At 43.6% G+C, this 24,237-nt stretch overlaps 1 protein-coding gene across 1 annotated transcript in view; it reads left to right on the top strand.

The window, feature by feature from the left end:
• The window catches only part of DOK6 (docking protein 6), a 1,609,598-nt gene that overhangs the window by 1,225,359 nt on the left and 360,002 nt on the right, over positions 1-24,237 (top strand). Inside the window, exon 9 of the mRNA XM_086967445.1 lies at positions 4,931-5,017. Within this exon, the coding sequence (XP_086823571.1) occupies positions 4,931-5,017 (87 nt within the window). The remainder of the gene's footprint in view (positions 1-4,930; positions 5,018-24,237) is intronic.

Genomic DNA, 24,237 nt, shown 5'->3' with positions numbered 1-24,237 from the left:
ATTAAGCCATACTAAGCGCTGCCTTGTAAACAGTGGTGGTTCCCCGTTATGGCGGAGGAGTATCACCCGCCTGCTGCAAGCGCAGCAGGCACACATTAATGACATGGTAATTGTTATGTTGTTGGCCTGTTTTTCCCACCCGGTTATGTCTCGAGAGGCATGATACTGTAAGACCCCCGGGATCGGTAGCATGGTGGTAGTGGCCATGCAAAGGAGGAGCCGGAAGCAGAGAGTGGGAATAATTTGGGTACTGGAACCCTGGTTGGGGTCTTCTGGCTACCGCACCACAAACTAACGTGGGTGTGTTGTTTTCGTTGATCTTGTGCCTGGGCCCTGGTAATTACTGCAGTGTCTCTGAGCCCGAGACACAACAGTAATAAATACCATTTTATTAATGTGTCCTAGGCTCGTGCTGTTACAGCGCAAGGGCAGGGAGCGGGGTTGATTAGTGCAATTGTACTATTACTTCAGCCCCTGCCAGTGCGCAGGTCAGGTTGGCCGGCTGTCTACGGCCAGCCAATCAGACCTGCGCACTTCATAGCCTGCAATTTTAGCACTAAGAAACAGCTGCGGGATTGCATCCGCAGGCCCACACATCTCAAAATGAGCGCTGGATTAGCCTGCTCCAACCAATCCTGGAGGGATTGATTAGTTTTACATTGTACAGGGGAGGAAGTCCCTCCCTTTCCACCTGATTTAGAGACTACGTGCCAGCATATATGGTGAGCGTTTTGGGCATTGCGCCCCATCATAATGTAATATTGCCGGCCGCTGCTGCTTGTATTATGGCCCATTTTCATGCTTCACTTAGAGTGAACGTCGCATGCGATGGGTGTTGCAGTGGGCGTTCCGCCGCAACACCCATTGCTTTTTGACGCTGCCCCATATTTACAAGGATAGGGCAGCGCTAAAAACTATGTCCAGGTAAAACCTGGTCTTAGAATGGGGATACGAGGAGAAGTTATTAATTTCTCCTTCTATTTTTCTCTTTCTATGTGTGCTGCATTATGCAGTACACATAGAAACAGCAATTTGCTTTTCAAGATTGTTTATGTGCAGGAAGGTGTTCCTTCCTGCACATAAACAATCACCCCTGCAGTGCAGGCAAACTTGCAACATGGCGCAAGGGTGCCTGCTCTGGCGCTATGCAGCTTTTTTATTGCCAGCACTATGGGAAACGCAAGGGTGCGCCGTATTTTTGTAAATACGGTGCATCCCTGAATTTTAAACATTCTGGAGCGCGGCGTTACCAATTTTGGAGTAACACAGCTCTCTGACACTTATTAGTAAATATCCTGTTTGATTTTAGGTGTTACTTAGCACACCTGTTAAATAAGGCTACCACAGGGTAAGTTAAGAAGTACGATCTGCCACTGAGCAGACCGTCTTGTTCGGTGTTAGGGAGCAGGGCACAGGATTCCTTTTTAATGCTTGTGCATGAACAGAGAGGAATTGTATTAATTGGCCGCTCAATGAAGTGTCTGTTGGATCCAAGGCCGCTATAATTGCCAATCTGCATGTCCTAATGCCTCTAATGTTCATGGCGGGTTTTAGAAAATGGTTTGTGCTTGAGATAATTTAGGGCAAATATAGACAAGGTGGACACGTTCCTCTTTACTGCTCCCACATAGTCTACATTCGTTCGGCCCGTCGTGGAGCCAAGTTGGCTGGTCCATAATGGACGGCAATTTACCTAGACACAAGTCCATTAATTGGAGTTTTCTGTAGGCCGAGAACGTGATGTTTAAATATGGTGCTGGGGTAAGTGACTTGCAATTAGACATTACCATCCAGGCGTGTTTTCTCATGCTGAGGTGTTTTTATCGACTAACAGGGAGTGAAGCTTTGCTGATTTATTTAGTTTGCTTAAACAACAGTTGGAGAACCTGCTGTTTCAGCATCACCTCCACCAATGTATGTGTCCCACACTGCATTGAATAATGTCGCACACCTACACTCCCACCTGGAGTGGCTCTGCCAGTAGTTCTTCAAATTGTTTTTTTGCAGATATGCACACTTGTTTGTCTTCTCTTGTGCACCCTAGTTTAATTCTGCCGAATTGTTCCGTATGATTTTCTTCCCATGTCACATTATTATTTTGATTGATCTTAAGCCACTATGACATCATTGAGTCTTGCCTTCACTATATACAACTAATAGTTAATAAATAAGTAAGCTCAGTTTAAGACTGGTTACCAGCACAGGAATCAACCTTTTAAGGTGTTACTGAACGTCATCTCACATCAAAATGCAAGTCTTGCTTGAACAATCTTCTGGATGTATGTTTTGGAGGGTCACAATGGAAATTGATTATATTTATGTACAAGTCTGGTGGCCAGACAATCAAGATGAGGGCATTTTAATGACTATGTCTAACTCAGTTCACTTCAAAAGGTATTGATAGTAGAGGGAAAGAGAACACAGAGTGCATAGCTCTAATGTTATTCTCATTTGCAGGACCTAAAACAACACTCTTTATACTGCATATCTAGTCAAATAAATATCAGGTTTTCTTTAATATGTGCCGTAACTTTCCAAAGTATTGATCTCATCCATTGAAGTTTCATAGAAGGCCAGGTTGGGCCAGTATGTCAATTTAGTGGACTTTAAATACAGTTCTTGGTGGTTGGGAGCTGTGGCATGGGTGAGGAGGTAAAGTGTGTAATGGTAAAGAGTGCATATTGGCACAGTTGTGTGACTAAACTCAGATTAGGTGAAGAATTTGAGTGGGTCAGGCAGAGTAGATCAGTGAAAGTGAGAGTGTTTAAATAGATTAAAGCGGCGAGCAGGTGTTTCACATAGACGAGTTGTGCGGTGCAGGGTACTTAAGAGACACAACCGGCCATATTAGTGAAAGTTTAGCTTCGTCCCTGCACCACGCTAGGTAAAACAACGGGGATGCAAAACCTAGATGAGCTTTACCAATCCACACAAGCCACCTTGCGTGGCCCTGCGTGGCTTGAACAATCTGGAGTGAGGCAAGGCAGCACAAGTCGCTGCCTTGCGGTACTCTGCACATGGGGGCGTTCCATGTGTAGAGTGTGAGTGTCCCCATGTATCTACACATGGATTATGAAGCATTCCCAGATTTACCAATACTGGTAGACCTAGTGATGACCCACAAAATAATCTACTTGTGGTCCTTGATATTGAAATCCTCTACACTAGCTTTCCACAAACTGTGACACTGGACACAATGGAACAAATTCTCTTCAAAGAGGTTTGGTAATATCAAACACTGAGACACTTTATACTGGAATGCTGCAGACTAGCCCTCACAGAGAACTATTTACAGTATGAAGGCACACCATACTTACAAGTTCATGGGACTTAGTTAAGCCCCTGTCTGACTGGCCTATACTTCAGCCATTTTAAAGAGACTAACATTCTCTCCAAAACCAACCCATATCATCAGAGAATTAATCTGTGAAAGCGCTACATAGATGACATCCTCATCATATGAAATGGTGCTTAGCAGACCGTCCAGGAGTACCTCATACGGCTAAACACATTGGAACAATTTTTCAAATTCATTAGCAGTGTGAGCTCCTGTGCTTGAATGTCACCATTTTCACTAGCGATATGCAACTTGAAGCAAAAACATATTATAAACCAAAGGATAAGAGCAGTCTACTCATGTTCAACCATTTCCATCCATGCACATTAGGAGGTAATATACCATACAGCCAATTCCTACCTGTACGTAGGAACTGCTGCAATAATGAAAACGACAAAACCCAAGCACACAAACTGACATTGAAACAACTCAGGACCAAAGATTATCCCCCTCACATTCTTTGCGGTGCTACAAGAAGGCTAGACATCAGAATATGGATATTCTGTTGCAGAATACAGAACGGGCTAAGGCACAAGACATACGGACATTGGTCACCACTTACAACGTAGCATCCAACCAATTGAAAACATTGGTGAATAAGAATTGGAACATAGTTAACTCAGGTCCCTCAATTGGTCCAAACCTCAATTTATACATAGAAGAGGGTGTAATCTAAGGGACCAGCTCATACACACATGACCAAAAAGTGCTACAGTTCCTACGAGAGGAGTAGCAAGGAGAAATATCTTTATTTCTCCTATTTTCTCCTTTTTCTATTTGTGTTGGTTTCTGCAGCATACTTAGAGAGAGACAGTCTTAAAGGATTGTTTTTATTATTATTATTATTATTATTACTATTATTATTATTATTATTAGGTGACTTTGTATAGCGCGACAGCTGCCTCAGCAAAGAGGTGTCTCGACGCTTGTAGCCTAGACAGAAGAGCGCAGAAGCTAGATCGTAGGAAATAGAAAGATTTTAGTGCAGAAAGATATCTCTTCCTACACAAGGACGGGCCTCCCGCCATTACAATCCTGCGTGTAACGCAGACATCTTTGCATTAAGGGCAAGAGTGCCTGCTTTGGCATGAGGCAGCCATTTGTGGCTAACAAAGGAAGATATGAAATGCACCATATTGCGATCGATATTGCACAATCCTCTCCCTTTCACTCAGGGCAGCACAGCAAAGTGTCTTGCTGCGATCCATGAAATATTGATACATATGGCCCAAAGTGTCTGCGGCAGCACTGAAAGGTTGAAGAGGACATATTAGTTTAGGGATACAGTGGCCAAAGGCATAGATTGAGGGATGTAACATAGAGTGGGCGAGAGGCGCACACTGGATGGGAGCACATTGGTTGCAGATGGCAAAGACTGAGTAATAGTACAGAGGGTAAGAGGGTACACAGTTGATACGGTAGAACAGAATTGATGATCACTAATCTTTATGTGTTATGCTGTATAATTGCTAGTAGTAAAATGTGTAGATACTGGCAGCATCCAACTAGTTAATGGAATGCCGTAGTTTGTGTTGGCTCTGGAGTGTTTTACTGTGCATTAATTGATCAAATGAATTATTATATATTTTTCAGATCCCTTTGGAATTCCTTAATGCTGTGCAAGGCTACAAGTCCTATTTAAATTCAGGATCTTCTACAGTGGCACCGGCATACTCCCATGTAAGTTATTCCTATCTTTGTTTCCAATAGATTTGATGCCACACTGTCTTAGCCACACCTGGTTTGGAACAGTATTCTGGTGGTGTAGAACAGTGTATCACCTTTTGCATTAATGCCCCCACCCCCAGATCTGCTTGATTCAGAATAATATTGTTCTATATGTAACCTGTGTGCCACTTTTATTATGTGACTGTTAAGGAAGTTGCCTTTAACATAAAAAGCATTGGCAAAGCCAACCGGTCTCGATTGTGTATCCTGTGCAGCATGTCTTTTACAAAAGAAAAAAAGCCTATACAGCTTACTGCATACATTTGCAGGTGCCTGCACCAAGTATGCACAGGCCTACAAATCAAACACTTGCTTTTTTCTTTTTGTATGCCTGTCCAAGTTGCATTGGTAAACAAAAAGAAAATAAATGAGGTGTGTATAATCACGGAAGGTGGTCACGTGACACGAGGATCAGGGGTAAAACAACATTGGTGCATGGGTGGAGGGAAGTAACAGAGGGGACAAGTGGGGGCAAGCAATACGATGGGTGGGGGGAAGAACGCAGAGGGCAAAGGTGAGGAAAGAAACACAGCGAGCGCATGGGGGAAACAAACAAAGAGAGAGAGGAATGTGGGGGAGCCAACGGATGAGAGAAGGCACAACATGAAGCTGGGGACAGAAGCTGCCAGGAGCATAAGCAAACAACAATGTAGAGAATAAGCACACAAGGGCATTATGGAGGAGGACAGAGGAGAAAGAACAACATGAGTGAACATTGCAGCGTGGAAGAAGTATACAAGCAAGGCAGTTGGAAAAGATAAACACTCTCATAGAGTGTCTAAACAAAAAGAAACAAGTAGTGTGCGAAAAGGGAGCTGTAAAATAGCACATGTAATGCTTTGAGCTCTTAGTGAGGTACACAAGAATAGAAATGCAAGCCCATCCATACAAACAGATAAGGAGCAAGCAAATGAGAGTGACAAGGAAGGTAAGCAATGGTAAACAATGAGTACATTCTAAGCACAATTTAAGGTCATAGGTCTTGCAATAGAGAGATCATGTGCTGTCTTCTAGGTGAGGCCTAAACAGGAAATATTATGCTAATATTTTTTGATTTAGAATGGGAGTGACTTTGCCCCAATAACATCTAAACAGAGGGTGTCTCTGAAAATTATCCTAAATCAGTTTCCAAGCATCAACTGCTTAAAAGAAGCAGACCTATTAAATGAGGAGTTATTTTTCTGACAAAACAATGCAAGATTCTCACATTCAACTTATGTTTTCCTTCTATATGTGTTTTCTTTGATTTGTGTCCAATGCAAGGATGAACCAGATTCCCTTTCTATTAATATGGATTAGTAAAGCATTGTTAGTTGAAAAGAAATGACAAAGGGCCTGATTTAGATATCGGCGGACGGGTTACTCTATCAAAAGTGTGACGGATATCACATCCACTGAAATCTAAATCCCATAGGATAGAATAGGATTTATATTTTGGTGAACAGGATATCTGTCACTGTTTTGAAGGACTAACCTGTCCGCCAATATCTAAATCGGGCCCTAAGCCTTCATGTTACTTTCAAGAGCAAGTGTTGGACGTGTTTCACACTGACTTAACTATTACAGTTGCCCTAGGTTGGTACAGATGAGAACACTCTTTATAAACCTAGCACAATGCATACAATTTAACAGAAGAACTTTATTAATCTATGCATTTAATGACTGAAACAATCTGCACCCGTTTTAACATTTTTTACCTGTGTCTGCTAATGAAGTGCAAGATCTTGCAGCTGTTACTCAAACCTACTAGTAAACAGGTGAAAATACACATTACTGTTCAAATTACATCTAATAGGTTTACCTAGAAGGAATATATATGTGTAATTCGACATCAATAAGACATCTCAAACATTATGTATGATCACATCAGGGAGAATTAAAGGAAGGGCAAACCTGAATCGATTATCTTTGACTTAGAAATTCTTGGGATCCAAAATATAAGAGCTGAAAGTCACTGTTATAAATCTATAGGAGTGAATCTGTGTGATATCTCTGCACCACACTTCACTAATTTACTGTTCATAACCCCACATCTATGTACCTTAAAGATATATGTACCATTTAGGTATATGTATATACTGTGATTAAGGTACTGGCTGAGCGGTCGGGCCATGGGACTGTAAAATTGATTACAGAATCCAATCACACCAGACACTTCAATTGAAGTCAAATTCTGTGCTCTCATCCTTGTGAGTATTCCAATTGGAAATAAAAACATAGACTCAAAAGGCAGTGTTTGACAATTCACTGGGATCACAAGGGTAGAGTTTTCCCTGAAATGTTGAACCAGGATTCTTTTGACCAAGTCTCCGAATATATGTTAAGGGGGGCATTGTTGTGTTAAAATTGTTTTAAAAGTTGTGTTGAGTGCTGAAGTCAACACATTAATTTTGCATCTGCAATTCTTGACATTTCATGAATTTAAATACTTTTTTAGACGTCTCCATTGAAGTAAAGGACTTGAATGGCATTCCAGTCCTGTTTTTAGGTGCGTCAGTCTTAGTGAGATACAATGTGGGAGTTTTTTCAACAAAACACTGACCTTACAGATAACATGAACCGTACTCAGTGGTACTGGCTGTATATTATTTTATTGTGAACTCATATAAGAGTTAAAGATTGTTTTGCCACTATTACTGAGAAGCTAAAGTAATGTTTGAAAAGTGTTAAATGTTTCTAATGTTTAACGTGCTCCGACATGTTTAATATTGTGCTGCTAATAGAAGTGTATTGTTCATGTCTATGGTTTTTAAGATTTAAATGAAGTAACAATATGGAGCACTTTAGATTGAAAAAGGCAGTTATACTGATCAAACGCATCTCCTTTGTGTTCTAGTGCTTGTGATGACCTGATTCATTAAACAGTTTATATCCTATCAATATCGAGAAACATCCTTTCTCAGAATGGAGATTGGAGAGGTAACTTGAAAAAAAATATATATATACATATATATATTCACTGAAAAAACCATAGGTTATAGACCATATATAGTTAGGGATTAGCATTTACAAAACCTTATTATACTCGCACAAAACCATTGAAATTCCCATATATAGTTAGTTGCACTAACTATATATCGTGCACCCGCAATCCACTGCTGATTATGTCACATATTACATCATTCATGACATGGTCAGTGACATCACTGATGACATCACTGATGACATCTCAAATGACATCACTGATGACATCACTGATGACAACATCCAGTGACTGTATGTTTCTGAAAAGTCAAAATATGTCTTACATATTGAAGAATGAGTGGATGTATAAGTGTCTGGATGAAGGATTTAGTAGGTGCATGATTGACTGTATGAGTGAGTGATTAAATGTGTCTCACTGAGTGCATGGGTTAGTGACTAAACTGTCTTAATTTGTGCATCATTATGTCTGTTGTTCTGTAAACTGCTGCATGTTTAAATCAGTAGCTATATGAGTAACTATATGGGTTATTGAATGGTTGCCCAAGTATTTGTATGGGAGACTGAGTATGTGTGTGGGTGGCTGGGAGGTGTATGACTCTGTGCATAGATGTGTGAGCAGTTGATTCACTAGATGTATGGGTTCAAAAGTGCAGGTGGAAACAGCTGTATGGACAGTTGACTGTGTGCATGAGTGTATTGGTGAGTGAATGGATATCTCAGTGCTACATGTCAAAGTAAGTACATATGTAAAACACAGTCCATGTGAGAGTTGACATATATAAATAACTGTGCATAAGAGCCAGTGAATGTGTGAGTGGCTGTATGGATCATTGTGAACTTGTATCAAGGATTTTATAAGAGAGTAAATATGTGTTAGTATATGTTTGAATAAGTAAGGTGTGTATAACTGTATAGTTGAGGAAATGGAGGTGTGATTGATTCTTTGCATGACTGACTAGGTGTGTGAGTAACTCCATGGATGAGTGACAGTCTGTGAGTGTCTGTTTACACTGATTGTATCTAAGGTTATATTAGAGTCTGAAGAGGTTCATCGTATTATCACATGAATGATGTCATCAGTGATGTGATAAGTAATGTCAAATGAGATGCATCCTGCTGCAGCTTCACTATTCTCAAAGTAAGTGGAGGCTGTTTGTGGACCTGACTGCATTGGAAAACAATGTGATGCGGTGCCTCCCTGAACCGCTTGACAGAGGCCCCCGAGATAATTGCGCCTGCTCCACACCTTGTCCCACAATCCGTTTGACCTGATGACACGTCCTGCGGTGCCCTGGTCCGACCATCACATATACCTGCACCAGGAAACGGCGTGGGGTGCACTAGAAGGGAGAGGCGGCGCAAACGAGCCTCCCCCACCTCCCCAGGTGGAGGTTTCTCAGCTACACCCCAGCGCTTCACTCGACCAGCTGACTTGCGCCCGCTCTTGCAACACAGTGCCTCGCTCGGCCAGCTGAATTGCGCCTGCTCTTGCTATTACAACGTCTCACCCACCATCCAACGGAATTGCACCCAATCTTGCGGTACAGCGACAGGCGGCTGCTACGGAGCTCACGAAATGGCGGTCGGCTCCACAGACTTGGGCCTGGCCTGCAAAGATGGCTCTGGGCAACCGTGGAACTCGGACGCTTGACTGCTAGGGCATGGGCCCCATTCCCAAAAGAGTCCCCTCAGCCTTGAAGATTCTACAACAGTCACCGGGACCCCCGACTCCTGCAGGCTTCCGGTGGGGAGCGGCTGCCATGATTGCTCGCGGAATGGCCACGTCGGAGCCACGAGATGGTGGTGCTCTCATGCTGACGCCAGCTTCAGTCTGAAACATCCAGAAACACTGTAGACTACCAATTCGATGACTTCCGGAGGAGCCCCAACGTGACCCGGCAGGGAAGAACTTGCCCTCCCCTCTTTTGACTGATGGTTCTTGTTGCCTGTCCCCTCTGTTGTCATGTAACGGAACCTTTTTGGACTGCCAAGTGAGAAAAAATAAGGTGGGGCTTTCATCATTTGGGGAAAAAAAATCCAAAGTCCTTCCCAACAAACGAAAAGGCAGAGACCTACACAGGAACAGGTACAGGAAACCTTTAATTTTCCTTTCCACCAGGGCGAATGCATTTCGGCATTGTGAGCCTTCGTCAGCGCCGTGGAAAATGAAGAATCAAACCACAGTCCACACTTTCAAATGTCCTGCCGCTGTATGATTGGTCGCGGCTACTCCTCCCTTGAATAGGCTCCGCCACATGTAGTTGATACTGTAGGTATCCCAAACTACAGGACCCAGAATTCAGCAGTCTGACTCAGAGTCCCATGGCGGTGATGACGATAGGATATGCCGTTTCATAGGACGGTGTGTGCTGTAATTTCTATGTTCCCCAATGTTGGATTAAAAAGGCTCCCCTCCTGTTCCCTACGCACAACCACTCTGTCCAGATGTCATATTCGCGGGGCCCGCAGCACTGCCGCTAACTCCAAACAAGGAACAATGTCCTCGCCATCGCGTTTGACTACATCTGTATATATATATACATATCTGCACAGTACAATATCCTTAGAATTTCCAAAGGAAAACGCCGAGCCCCAATTCAAGGTGAAGCAATTTTTTTTTTTTGAAAAGCAGTGGCAAAACAACACCCGACGCGTTTCGGAACCAGCCGGTTCCTTGGTCACGGGTCAGCTGTCATTACGGCATGTTTAGTGATAAGGGGCCAGATGTAGGTAACACATTTTTACCGACTCCAAAAATACCGATTTTTACCGAATTGGTATTTTAGAAAAGTGAAACGAGATGTAGGTCAAAATTCGGTAAAAAATACTGAATCAGTAAAATTCAGTAACCCTGTCTCGGTATTTACCGAATCGGTATTTACTGATACGGCAAATACCGAATCGGTAACTCACATGCAATTCTATGGGCCCGGAGGCCCATAGGAATGCATTGAAACTACCGAATCGTTATTTACCAAATCGGTAAATACCGAATCGGTAAATACCGAGTCGGGGATACAAAATATCAGGCAGTTGAAGTATCAACCAATCACGTGCCTCCATCCCGCCCCTTAGCCAGCCAACAGAGCAATAGACCAATCCTGTGCATCCACCCCACCCCACAACCAGGAAGTGGCCACACCCATGCAGGTGCAGTGTACCTGATCACACAGGAGAGCAGTCACACAGAGACATGCTGTTGTGAAGCAGAGCCCTGCAGGAGAAACAAATGGAGCCCCAAGACTCTCAGAGGGAAGGTGCAGAGAGGAAGAGGAAGATGAAGTTTAGCACTGGTGAACTTCAGGTGCTGGTGGAGGAGGTAGTCAAGCACTACCCAAAAATCTTTGGAAAGCAGTCCCTGCAGGTACCAGAGGCTGTCAAGAGGAGCACCTGGCTGGGGATCCAGACCAAAATCAACACCATAGGAGTGACCAACAGGGAAGTGGACGACCTAAAAAAGCGATGGTACGATCTAAGGATCATCACTAAGAAGAAACTGGCTGCAAGAAGCAAGGAGGCCAATGCAACAGGTGGAGGGAAGAACAAGGCACCTCCACTCACGGACCTGGAAGAGCTTGTGGAGTCCACACTGGAGCCAGAGTGCGTCGTGGGGATTGGTGATGCAGACAGCTCAGCCCGAGCTGCAGCTAAGAAAGGTAAGGGACATGTCCATCATCCCCCACCCCCTGCCTGTGTTCCTCCCCCCATGTGGCTATGTATAGAGGGAATCCAGTTCTGACCTTAGTATGCACCTGCAATGCATTATGGGAGTGGTAGTCATAAGAATACCCATATGAGCAGTCAACATGAAATGTCATCAGGCATGCCACACAATACAATCAGACACATGGGAGGAGCAGAAAATAGTGATGTGAAAATGTAATTTAATAGTGATGTACACGGTGAAAGCACCACTAAGATACTGTCCATGTCTGTCCACAGGGGAGACATCACGCAAGTCACAGCAGGTGAGGGAGAAGACACATCCACAAAGGGATAACAGTGAGCAAGAAGGCAGGGATACTGGGCCCAGCAGTGTAAGACCTACAGCACCCTGCACACAAGCAGCAGACATACCAGAGGCAGAAGACACCATGCTACTGGAAGCATCTCCTGTGCTCATTGGCTCACCACTACCTGAGTCAGACTAACCACACACACCAGCAGACACAGAGGTGTCTGAAATCTTCAGGCCTGTGAGGCATGAGGGTCCCCCACATACGATCCTACAAACATCCTCGGATGAGGAAGGGGAGTGTGAGGAGTCAATGCAGTCTATGGCAGGAAATGCACCAGGTCATATATCCACTCCTGTCAGGCCATCTGGTGGAACAAGACGTCATAGGGTCCGAGAGTCAGGCGGCAGTGGCCGTGATGAGGATGTGTTCCAAGGCCTTGAGACCACAATGGTGAAGGTGCAGCGCCTGCAGGCAAAAGGGATAAGTGCAGTACACAGACAGATGCGAATTCTGAACACCAACTTCACAGACATGAACAAGGGAATAGCATCAATGGCAGACAGCATGAGGGACATGGCAGATGGAGTCAGGGACATGTCTCAGTGTGTGATGACACTCTGTGAGGAACTACGTGAGGACCGTGCACAAAGGCACAGGGAGAGCCATCGTACGCACCAGCAGTACGCGCCAACTTGCAACTGCAACTTCACTGATGTGTCGCCGTTCAGTTGCTATGCAGGAGGGGCTGGTGCACTGCTGTACTGACCTCACAAGGGGGATGGGGAGAGTCACTACAGCGATGGAAGTGTTGCTGACAAACCAGTCAGCCACCACAGGAGCAGAAGGTGTCCGGGACACAGATACCGCTAGTAGCAGGGGCAGCACCCCTGTCCCTGAAGTAAGGAGGAGTAGCAGACGCCAGAGTGCAGGTGCTGGCACAGCAGACTTTGAACTCAGCCAACCTCATGCATCACGCGGGGCTGTTCATGGGCGCAAGCAGTGAGTCTGCCATGTTCAGTTGGACATGTGAGAGTGAGGTAACCCCCGTACACACAGTAGTGCCAGGCACACTAGTATGTGACATTTGTGGCTCATGTCTTTTCTACGTAGTGCTAAATAAACTACGTGCATTGACGTACAACACGTGCTTTGTCTCGATAGTTACTCAGAAGTAGTTGTGTGTGATTTCTGCCCGTCTCTGTCTTCCATCTGTGGGTGTTGGTACTCCGACTGTGTTGGCTGCTGGTAGTGCCTGCTCATCGTCATGGTCTTCATAGTCCTCCAATTCCACCTCTGTGCCCCTCTTAGTTGTGCGGTTGTGCAACATTGCAGGCTGCAATTACCTTACAGCACGTTACAGGTGCGTACTGCCGTGCCCCCCCACTTTTGTGGAGGCAGCGGAACCGGCTCTTCAGGAGGCCAAAGGTGCGCTCAATGATATTCCGGGTGGATTTATGTGCCACATTGTAACGTCTCTGGCTGGGGGTTGTGGGGTTGAGGTAGGGTGTCAGGACGAAGGAACGGAGTGCATATGCACTATCCCTTAATGTGGAAGGAAAAAGATACATTACTCAGATGCACACATTGACATACGTCTGCTTCATCTATCAAGGGAGTGTCACCCATTTCTTTACCTAGCAGGTATCCTTCCCCGAATTCACCCGCTGTCAGGCGGGTATAGATCCCACTGTATTGGAAGATGTATGAATCGTGGGTGCTTCCTGGGTCTCTGGCCACTATATCGGTGATGATGTACTTGGCATCACAGATTGCTTGTACATTCATTGTGTGTGTTGACTTCCTGTTCCTGTATATGTGCTCTGTGGCAGCTGGGGGGGCAAATGGGGATGTGGGTCCCATCAATGCAGCCAATCACATGTGGGAAGTTTGCCATGAGGTAAAAGTCAGTCTTGGTCCTGAGCAAGTCCGCATCAGTGTCTGGGAAGTGGATGTAGTGATCCATTCTTTCCATCATTGCATCCAGGAACTTTCTGAAAAAACGCGACAGGCAGTTCTGGGACACCCCACCTATCGTTGCCACAACACTCTGGTAGCTCTCAGATGCTAGGAGGTGTATGCTACAGAGCACCTGGACATGGGGTGGGATGGCATGGGCCCTTTGTCTTGGGTGGTCCAGGAGTGGGTGCAGGTCCCTGATCAGGTCCATGATGGTTTCAGGGTGCAGTCTGTATCTCTGCAGTATCTCTGGCTCTGTCAATTGGAAGAGTGTAATCCTTTGCTATACACCTGCTCCTCCCTTCTCCATACCCTCTGACCTGCTGCCTGTAGCCTTAGCCGTCTTGCTATGACGTAAAAAGCCGCCATTCTGGTTCCAGTGTTGCATTTTGGGGCCTTTTTTTATAGGCTGCACCTGATTACCTAGAAAAACAAGAAAGTAGCCTGGTCCCAAATCGATGCTTGTGTGCCATGTAGAGCCTAGAACCTAGAATCCATTAGTAACACTTAAGTGAAAACACTGAGCTAGAAAAAATCCCATCAGCCCACCCATTTGGGGTCCGCCGACAAAGTTCTGACATTGAAAGTGCACGGATATTGAGTTTGCGCATATCGCGCTGAAGTAATTGCTCGCAGCGCGCATGTGCAGCAAATAATACACTCTAGGAGACGCGAGCGTTTCTCAATACAGAACGCTTCGCGTGTACTGCGCATGCGTTTTAAATTAGTATTGCCAGGTGGCGCGAGCGCGTTTTTCACACTAAGCCTAACAGCAAAACAAAGGTTCTTCCGACAGCTGCAGGCAATCAACCAATTTGGTGGGATATAAAAGGTCATGTGAGCTACTGGGTCAGTTACCTCCACTTCCACTCGGACGTAGGAGCTGAGGTACCGACGGAGAGGTAGGATGCTCTTTGCAATGACCCCTAGTCTATGTTTTAGGACCTGCAAATAGATACTGTTTGATTTGACATTTCTGTCATCTTATTGCCATGCTCCCAAGCCATACTTTTTTATTTAGGTTTGGCTTTCCCTTTTTGACTAACCCTGCATAGTTTATGTCATGTGTTCTAAAAAGGTTGAGTCTCCTTCTTTTACAACTAGATTTTGTTAGTTAAATATTGGAAGTAGGTGACCACATGGACCCTAGTACCTTTGATATCTTTCTGAGGTGCTTATTTTATTTCCATTCTAACAGAGCGGGGCCTCCTTCTTCCCGAGTGGGTGCCGGGTGAGGTGAGGCTTAATCCCACAAAAAGCTGGGTGAGTTAATATATCTTTGAATGTTTTGTGATTTATACACAGAATACCAGGTAGTACCTCATGACTACTGCTTACTGAGGAAAGTTTCTCCTCTGTTTTGTTTGTGTGCCTGTCTAGTCTGTTGTATCCTAGATACCATTATACACCTCTGATAGAGTTGTACACTCTTTCTTTTTGTTTTAGGAAAGACCGCATTATTGGATTGCCACTAGTATACATCTGGGCTCAGAGTGACTGGTAGGATTTATCCATTACAAAGTGTACAAGTTCACTATTTTCTGTAATTCACTTTTCATTTGCAGTCGCAGTATTCACTAGGTCCTGAAGAAAGCTAGGACCAATTGTCCATCTAGCTGAAACATGTCGACCCCACCACATCACGCCCCGATATAGTTATTTTTTAAAACTATTGGGCTCTGTTGTTTTAATCTTGACCCTAGCACCATACCCAATAAATTCATTTTTGGTTCTTTGAGTCAATTTTATATTCACTTGCACTTTTTTCACCTGCACTGCACTCCATTGGCATCACCAGTGAAACACTGTGGGCTAAGACTATATCTACAGAATCCATCTTTTGCACCAACATTGGATGCCTTGACTAAGATCTGGATTCATGATACATCTCCCACGTGACGATACTCCACCAAATGGGTGGGCTGATGGGATTTTTTCTAGCTCAGTGTTTTCACTTAAGTGTTACTAATGGATTCTAGGTTCTAGGCTCTACATGGCACACAAGCATCGATTTGGGACCAGGCTACTTTCTTGTTGTTTTTCTAGTTGATATAAGGGCCTAAGTTGCCCTGGTCGTTAAAAATGCCCTTCTTGACCCTCCCACTGTATTTTTTCATGCACCTGATTACCACCTGCTTGCAATCCATGTTAAATATCGATTCATAATTACCGAATTTCGGTGCAATTCGGTAATTTAAGGCTCACCTTCATCTCGATGGCAAGGTATTTTCCATTACGTACTTTCCAATTTGGTAATTTTACCGATTCGGAACATTTACAGACTCAGTATATTTTCCGATTCGGTAATTTTACCGATTCGGAACTTTTACCGACTCTGTATTTTTTCCGATTCGGTAATTTTACCGATTCTGAAATATTACCGATTCGGTATCTTTACCGAGCCGGTAATCTACCGATTCAGTATTTTTTCAGGATTTAGGCGACCTACATCTCATTGTCCGAATACCGGTCGGTAACGGCAGAAAACACCGATTTTCGGCCGTTACCGACCGGTATTAGGCTACCTACATCTGGCCCATAGTGCATTATGATAGAAAGAGGACTACGGAGTACAATCTGCCCTTTTCGTCATTTCATAGTCGCCATGTTGGAACAGTTTATATTACACAGTTTTTGCCACCACAATCATAATTTGAATTATAAACACAAGATTCTTGCTTGATAAACAAACGAAAATTGCAGATTTGTGATATTAATTCAATTTTGGAATCTCCCACTTCGAGATTTAAACTAATTCAAAGTCTCAAAACTTTCCTCTATGTATTAAGTGGACAATCTTATTTTAGAATTCAGTCCTCCATTGGTCACGCCCAAGTGGGCATTCTAGCAGTGATGTCCAAGTGTGGTTTTGTGGCAATAATAATATTTTTTACATATTCTGTACAATATATATATATATATATCCAACAAGAGTCGGCGAAAGAAGCAGGGATGGACGCTAGCAGCGGCTGGCCAGGACGGGATCGCCACTTCCCCTTATTCCAAACAATCGTTCGCACCGTTTTCAAAGAACGACGTCCAGGCCAACAGATTTGTTCGAGTCGTGAACAAGGGAATTTAGTTCCCGAAACGCGTTGAGTGCGTTGTGAATAAACTCCAGTTGTTGAACAAAGCTGTTGGCCTGGAAGTCGTTCTTTGAAAATGGTGCAAACGATTGTTTGGAATATATATATATATATATATATATATATATATATATATATATATATATATATATATATATATATATATATATATATATATATATATATATATTACCTACTGGCGATAGCCAGTAGGTATATATAGTTAGGATTTTTTTCCTATGGGATTTTTGAAAATTCTATGTCGAATAACTTTGGCTTATGAGGACAGAATTGGCTGAAATTTTCAGGAAAATGGAACATTTTGTTTCTGAGCAGCCCCTGAAAATTTGGGGGGGGTTTCGTCAAGGGGGGGCCGAGAAAAAAGGGGGGTCCCAAAACGTGTTTTTCCCATGCAATTTTCCATAGGGCGGTTGGCCTCACTTTTAGCCTGAACGGCTGAATGGATTTACACCAAACTTGGCAAAATTGTAGGGACTGGTAGCCCGATGTGCCTTTGCTATGTCTCAAGATATAGGCTCCAGTGGTTTTTACGAAAATTAACTTTGAAAAATATATATTGGGCTACATTGGGCTATATATATGTTGGAGCCCAAATGTAGCCCAATGTAGCCCAATGTAGCCCAAAGATGGCCACCAGAGACAAAAAAAACCAAATGTAGCCCAAATATCAGCCAGATGTAGCCCAACTATAGCCCAATGACAGATTGTCCCAGAGTGTTCTAAAGAACAACTAGAGTGCTAACAGTCCTACTTATTACAAAGGTATGGCACACCTGAAGCCATCTTGATTGGAATAAAGTGGTAACTCTTAAAACATTTAATTTAAAAAGGAACAAAATGAGGGGGTTCATTTTGCCATAGAAAGTATGATTAGCGAATATATGACGAAATCCCGCATACCATCAGTCCACAAAAAAAATCCCGCATGTACTATTAGGCCGCAAATTAAAATAACGAAAACTTTTAGAACGAATATGCCTTTAGCATACACTAAACAACTAAACTACCCAAAACCCTAAAACACTACCCCCAGCATGACCCTACACTACACAAACAGTACAACACTACCCTAAACCCTAAAACACTACCCCCAGCATGACCCTACACTACACAAACACTACAACACTACCCTAAACCCTAAAACACTACCCTCAGCATGACCCTACACAACACAAACACTACAACACTACCCTAAACCCTAAAACACTACCCCAGCATGACCCTACACTACACAAACACTACAACACTACCCTAAACCCTAAAACACTACCCCCAGCATGACCCTACACTACGCAAACACTACAACACTACCCAAAACCCTAAAACACTACACCCCAGCATGACCCTACACTACGCAAACACTACAACACTACCCTAAACCCTAAAACACTACCCCCAGCATGACCCTACACTACGCAAACACTACAACACAACCCTAAGCCCTAAAACACTACCCCCAGCATGACCCTACACTACGCAAACACTACAACACAACCCTAAACCCTAAAACACTACCCCCAGCATGACCCTACACTACGCAAACACTACAACACTAACCTAAATCCTAAAACACTACCCCCAGCATGACCCTACACTACGCAAACACTACAACACTACCCAAAACCCTAAAACACTACACCCCAGCATGACCCTACACTACGCAAACACTACAACACTACCCTAAACCCTAAAACACTACCCCCAGCATGACCCTACACTACGCAAACACTACAACACTACCCAAAACCCTAAAACACGACACCCCAGCATGACCCTACACTACGCAAACACTACAACACTACCCTAAACCCTAAAACTCTACCCCCAGCATGACCCTACACTACGCAAACACTACAACACTACCCTAAACCCTAAAACACTACCCCCAGCATGACCCTACACTACGCAAACACTACAACACTACCCTAAACCCTAAAACACTACCCCCAGCATGACCCTACACTACGCAAACACTACAACACTACCCTAAACCCTAAAACACTACCCTCAGCATGACCCTACACTACGCAAACAGTACAACACTACCCAAAACCCTAAAACACTACCCCCAGCATGACCCTACACTACGCAAACACTACAACACTACCCAAAACCCTAAAACACTACCCCCCAGCATGACCCTACACTACGCAAACACTACAACACTACCCAAAACTCTAAAACACTACACCCCAGCATGACCCTACACTACGCAAACACTACAACACTACCCTAAACCCTAAAACACTGCCCCCAGCATGACCCTACAATACGCAAACACTACAACACTACCCAAAACCCTAAAACACTACACCCCAGCATGACCCTACACTACGCAAACACTACAACACTACCCTAAACCCTAAAACACTACCCCCAGCATGACCCTACACTACGCAAACACTACAACACTACCCTAAACCCTAAAACACTACCCCCAGCATGACCCTACACTACGCAAACACTACAACACTACCCTAAACCCTAAAACACTACCCCCAGCATGACCCTACACAACACAAACACTACAACACTACCCTAAACCCTAAAACACTACCCTCAGCATGACCCTACACTACGCAAACACTACAACACTACCCAAAACCCTAAAACACTACCCCCAGCATGACCCTACACTACGCAAACACTACAACACTACCCAAAACCCTAAAACACTACCCCCCAACATGACCCTACACTACGCAAACACTACAACACTACCCAAAACCCTAAAACACTACCCCCAGCATGACCCTACACTACGCAAACACTACAACACTACCCAAAACCCTAAAACACTACCCCCAGCATGACCCTACACTACGCAAACACTACAACACTACCCTAAACCCTAAAATACTACACCCCAGCATGACCCTACACTACGCAAACACTACAACACTACCCAAAACCCTAAAACACTACCCCCAGCATGACCCTACACTACGCAAACACTACAACACTATCCTAAACCCTAAAACACTACGCCCAGCATGACCCTACACTACGCAAACACTACAACACTACCCTAAACCCTAAAACACTAGCCCCAGCATGACCCTACACTACGCAAACACTACAACACAACCCTAAACCCTAAAACACTACCCCCAGCATGACCCTACACTAAACAACCACCACAACTCTACACTACACTAACACAACACTACACTACACAACACTACACTACACTACACAATCACTAACCCACGAAAAAATTAACACAAACCCACTTACCTCTCTCGTCATCGTGGTTTTCACAACGCAAATGCATTTACCATACATGCCTTTAAAACGTAATTCTTTGTAAAGGCATGCGCGATAAATGCACATGCGTTTTGAAAAAATTCGGGATAATGGTATGCGAGCTCAATGACCTTGCGGGATAATGGTATGCGGACTGAAAGTCTGCGGGATAAAAAATGCGGGAAAATGGCTGCAAACCATGATTAGCAGCAGACTTCCCTGGTGAGCACTAGCTTTACTACAGTGATCTAATGAGCAACTAGAGTGCTAACATTCAGAATTTATGGCAAATGTGTGACACATCTGAATGCCTTCTTGATAGAACCAAAGTAAACAAGCATTGAAAATGCAATAGATCTCGCCCTCGTTTAAGTTAAAGCCATTCTGTTTGTAATGAGGTGGCTTTTTAGCTTTGCTTTTATTAGTGTTTTTAAAACTTTCATGTAAATAACATGCATATGTATGCATATATGTATATGTATGCATGCATTTATATTTATATAGATATGCAGATTACATATGTTTATATATGTATATTACCTACTGGCGATAGCCAGTGGGTATATATAGTTAGGATTTTTTCTCTATGGGATTTCTGAAAATTCTATGTCTAATAACTTTGGCGTTTGTGGACGGAATTGGCTGAAATTTTCAGGCAAATTGCACATTTTTTTTCTGAGCAGCCCCTGAAAATTTGGTGGGGTTTCGTCAAGGGGGGGCCGAGAACAAAGGGGGGTCCCAAAACGCGTTTTTCCCATTCATTTTTCCATAGGGCGGTTGGACTCACTTTTAGCTCGAACGGCTGAACAGATTTACATGAAACTTGGCAAAATTGTAGATATGGTTTGCCCGACGTGCCTTTGCTATGTCTCAATATATGTGCTCCAGTGGATTTTGAGAAATTAACGTTTAAAAAAATATATATATCTGTGACAGCGCTCCGGTTAGCGCCCCGGTTCGCGTACCTGACGCGTAACGGAACTTCGCGAAGCGAATCTGATTGGCTCTCCGGTGTCTGTCAACATTCTAAACAAACCGGAGCGGCCGCCATCTTGTCTCTCGGTACGATCGAGAGACAAGATGTGGTGAAAAACGAAGGGGGAAATGAAGGAAAGGGGGCAAGGTAGACCACTCCTGACCCCCTAGGATTGATGAGGGGGATATTAAAGTGCCCCGCGGGGCAAAAAATTTTGCGATTTTACGCCGTAGAGGCGCGTCCCGGTACGAACCGGGCAGCTCACCGGGCAGCTAACCGGGCAGCTAACCGGCAGCGTAGCTGTCAACATTGTAAACAGTCCGGAGCGGCCGCCATCTTGTCTCTCGGTAGGTTCGAGAGACAAGATGTGGTGAAAAAAGAAGGGGGAAATGAAGGAAAGGGGGCAAGGTAAACCCCTTCTGACCCCCTAGGATTGATGAGGGGGATATTAAAGTCCCCCGCGATTTTTCGTGGTAGAGGCGCTTCCCGGTACGCGAACCGGGCAGCTAACCGGCAGCGTAACGGGAGTCCGCCATCTTGTGTTTTTGGAGCGTCCGGTTCGCATACCGGGTAGCGTCCCGGTAAGCGTAACAAGGGGAAAACCAAGAGAAACAGTAAAAAAAAAATTAAGGGAATAGATTTCCAGCAAACTTGGCAAAATTGTAGGGACTGTTTGTTTGATGTGCCTTTGCAAGGCCTCAAGATATGTGCACGTGTGGATTTTGTCTAATTAAGGTTAAAAAAAAAATATATATCTGTAAGCGTGCTCCGGCACGCTTACGTTACGGGTTTTGTTTGCGCTGCAGAACCGATACGTCACGGTTATGCGACGCGTCATGAGGCGTCTCACGTGGCTACGTGATACGTCACGTAATAAAGAATATATTTTACAGCTATAGATATTAGCTTTTAAAAAACCAATGAAATTCACTGAAAAAACCATAGGTTATAGACCATATATAGTTAGGAATTTGCATTTACAAAACCTTGAAAATTCACTGAAAAAACCATAGGTTAGAGACCATATATAGTTAGCTGGACATTTTATTGACATAAAACCAATGAAATTCCATATATAGTTAGTTGCACTAACTATATATCGCGCACCCGCAATCCACTGCTGATGATGTCACATATTACATCATTCATGACATGGTCAGTGACATCACTGATGACATCACTGATGACATCTCAAATGACATCACTGATGACATCACTGATGACATCTCAAATGACATCAGTGATGACATCATGACACACCAATACCAGTTACTACATACGCACTCACTGATTCCTACGTCTACACACACATTCACTCATTCACCCATACAATCACTCATACATACAGTCACTCATTATTACAACACTATCATATGCACTCATACACCTATGCAGACACTCACACACTGCCACTCATCCATGGAGTTACTCACACACCTAGTCAGTCCTGTAAAGAATCAATCACACTTCCATTTCCTCATCTATACAGTTAAACACAGAACACCATACTTCAGTGACATCACTGATGACATCACTGATGACATCTCAAATGACATCACTGATGACATCTCAAATGACATCGCTGATGACATCATGACACACCAATACCAGTTACTACATACGCACTCACTGATTCCTACGTCTACACACACATTCACTCATTCACCCATACAATCACTCATACATACAGTCACTCATTATTACAACACTATCATATGCACTCATACACCTAGTCAGTCCTGTGAAGAATCAATCATACTTCGATTTCCTCATCTATACAGTTAAACACAGAACACCATACTTTTCACACATATACTAACACATACTTACTCTCTTATACAATCACTGATACAAGTACACATTGATATGCACAGAGTCACACACCTCCCAGCCAGCCACACACACACTCAGTCTTCCATACATCCACTCATTCTTCAATATGTAAAACATATTTAAACTTTACAAAAACACACAGACACTAGATGATGTCATCAGTGATGTCATTTGAGATGTCATCAGTGATGTCATCAGTGATGTCATTTGAGATGTCATCAGTGATGTCATCAGTGATGTCACTGACCATGTCATGAATGATGTAATATGTGACATCATCAGCAGTGGATTGCGGGTGCGCGATATATAGTTAGTGCAACTAACTATATATGGAATTTCATTGGTTTTATGTCAATAAAATGTCCAGCTAACTATATATGGTCTCTAACCTATGGTTTTTTCAGTGAATTTTCAAGGTTTTGTAAATGCAAATTCCTAACTATATATGGTCTATAACCTATGGTTTTTTCAGTGAATTATATATATATATATATATATATATATATATATATATATATATATATATATATATATATATATATATATATATATATATATATATTAATAATAACTTGTGGGGGTCGCCAGAAGATAGTTATAATTAGGACCTATTATGCATAGGAAGTCTGCAAGATTGATGAATTTTCGTGAAATTTTCCAAGCCTTTGACAGGCTCAGTTCCGCTCCATCCCTGAAAGTTTGGGGGTAATTGGTCAAGCGGGGGCCAAGAAAAAAGGGGGGTCCCAAAATGTGTTTTCCCCATGCAATTTTCCATAGGACCTTTAGCCAGGGCTACAGCCCGAACGGCTGAACGGAATTACACCAAATTTGGTAGAGAGGTAGTCCTCAGTTCAGACTTGTGCCTTTTGCTTATTTGGTGTAAATCTGTTCAGTAGTTTCTGTGAAAATGACATTTAAAAGTACATATACATCTATGGGCGTGGTGGATCCGCGGATTGTGCGAGGATTGGCATCGTAGCATAGGCGCACCGTCCCGATCACGCGCTCAATGCTAATTGGCTGTCAAGCGGTTGTAAACATTCGAAAAGAGGAACTGTTGGCAGCCATTTTGTGCCTCGGTAGAAGCGAGGCCGAGGAAGTCAGTGGAATATGTGTTCAAAACGGAGAAAGGGGGCAGGGTAGAAAAGATTTTGCCCTCTAGTCCCAGAA

This window comes from Lissotriton vulgaris, chromosome 4_1 (assembly GCF_964263255.1).
Source record: "Lissotriton vulgaris chromosome 4_1, aLisVul1.2, whole genome shotgun sequence".
NCBI classification, from domain to species: Eukaryota; Metazoa; Chordata; class Amphibia; order Caudata; family Salamandridae; genus Lissotriton; species Lissotriton vulgaris.
This window is presented reverse-complemented; position numbering and strand designations above follow the sequence as displayed.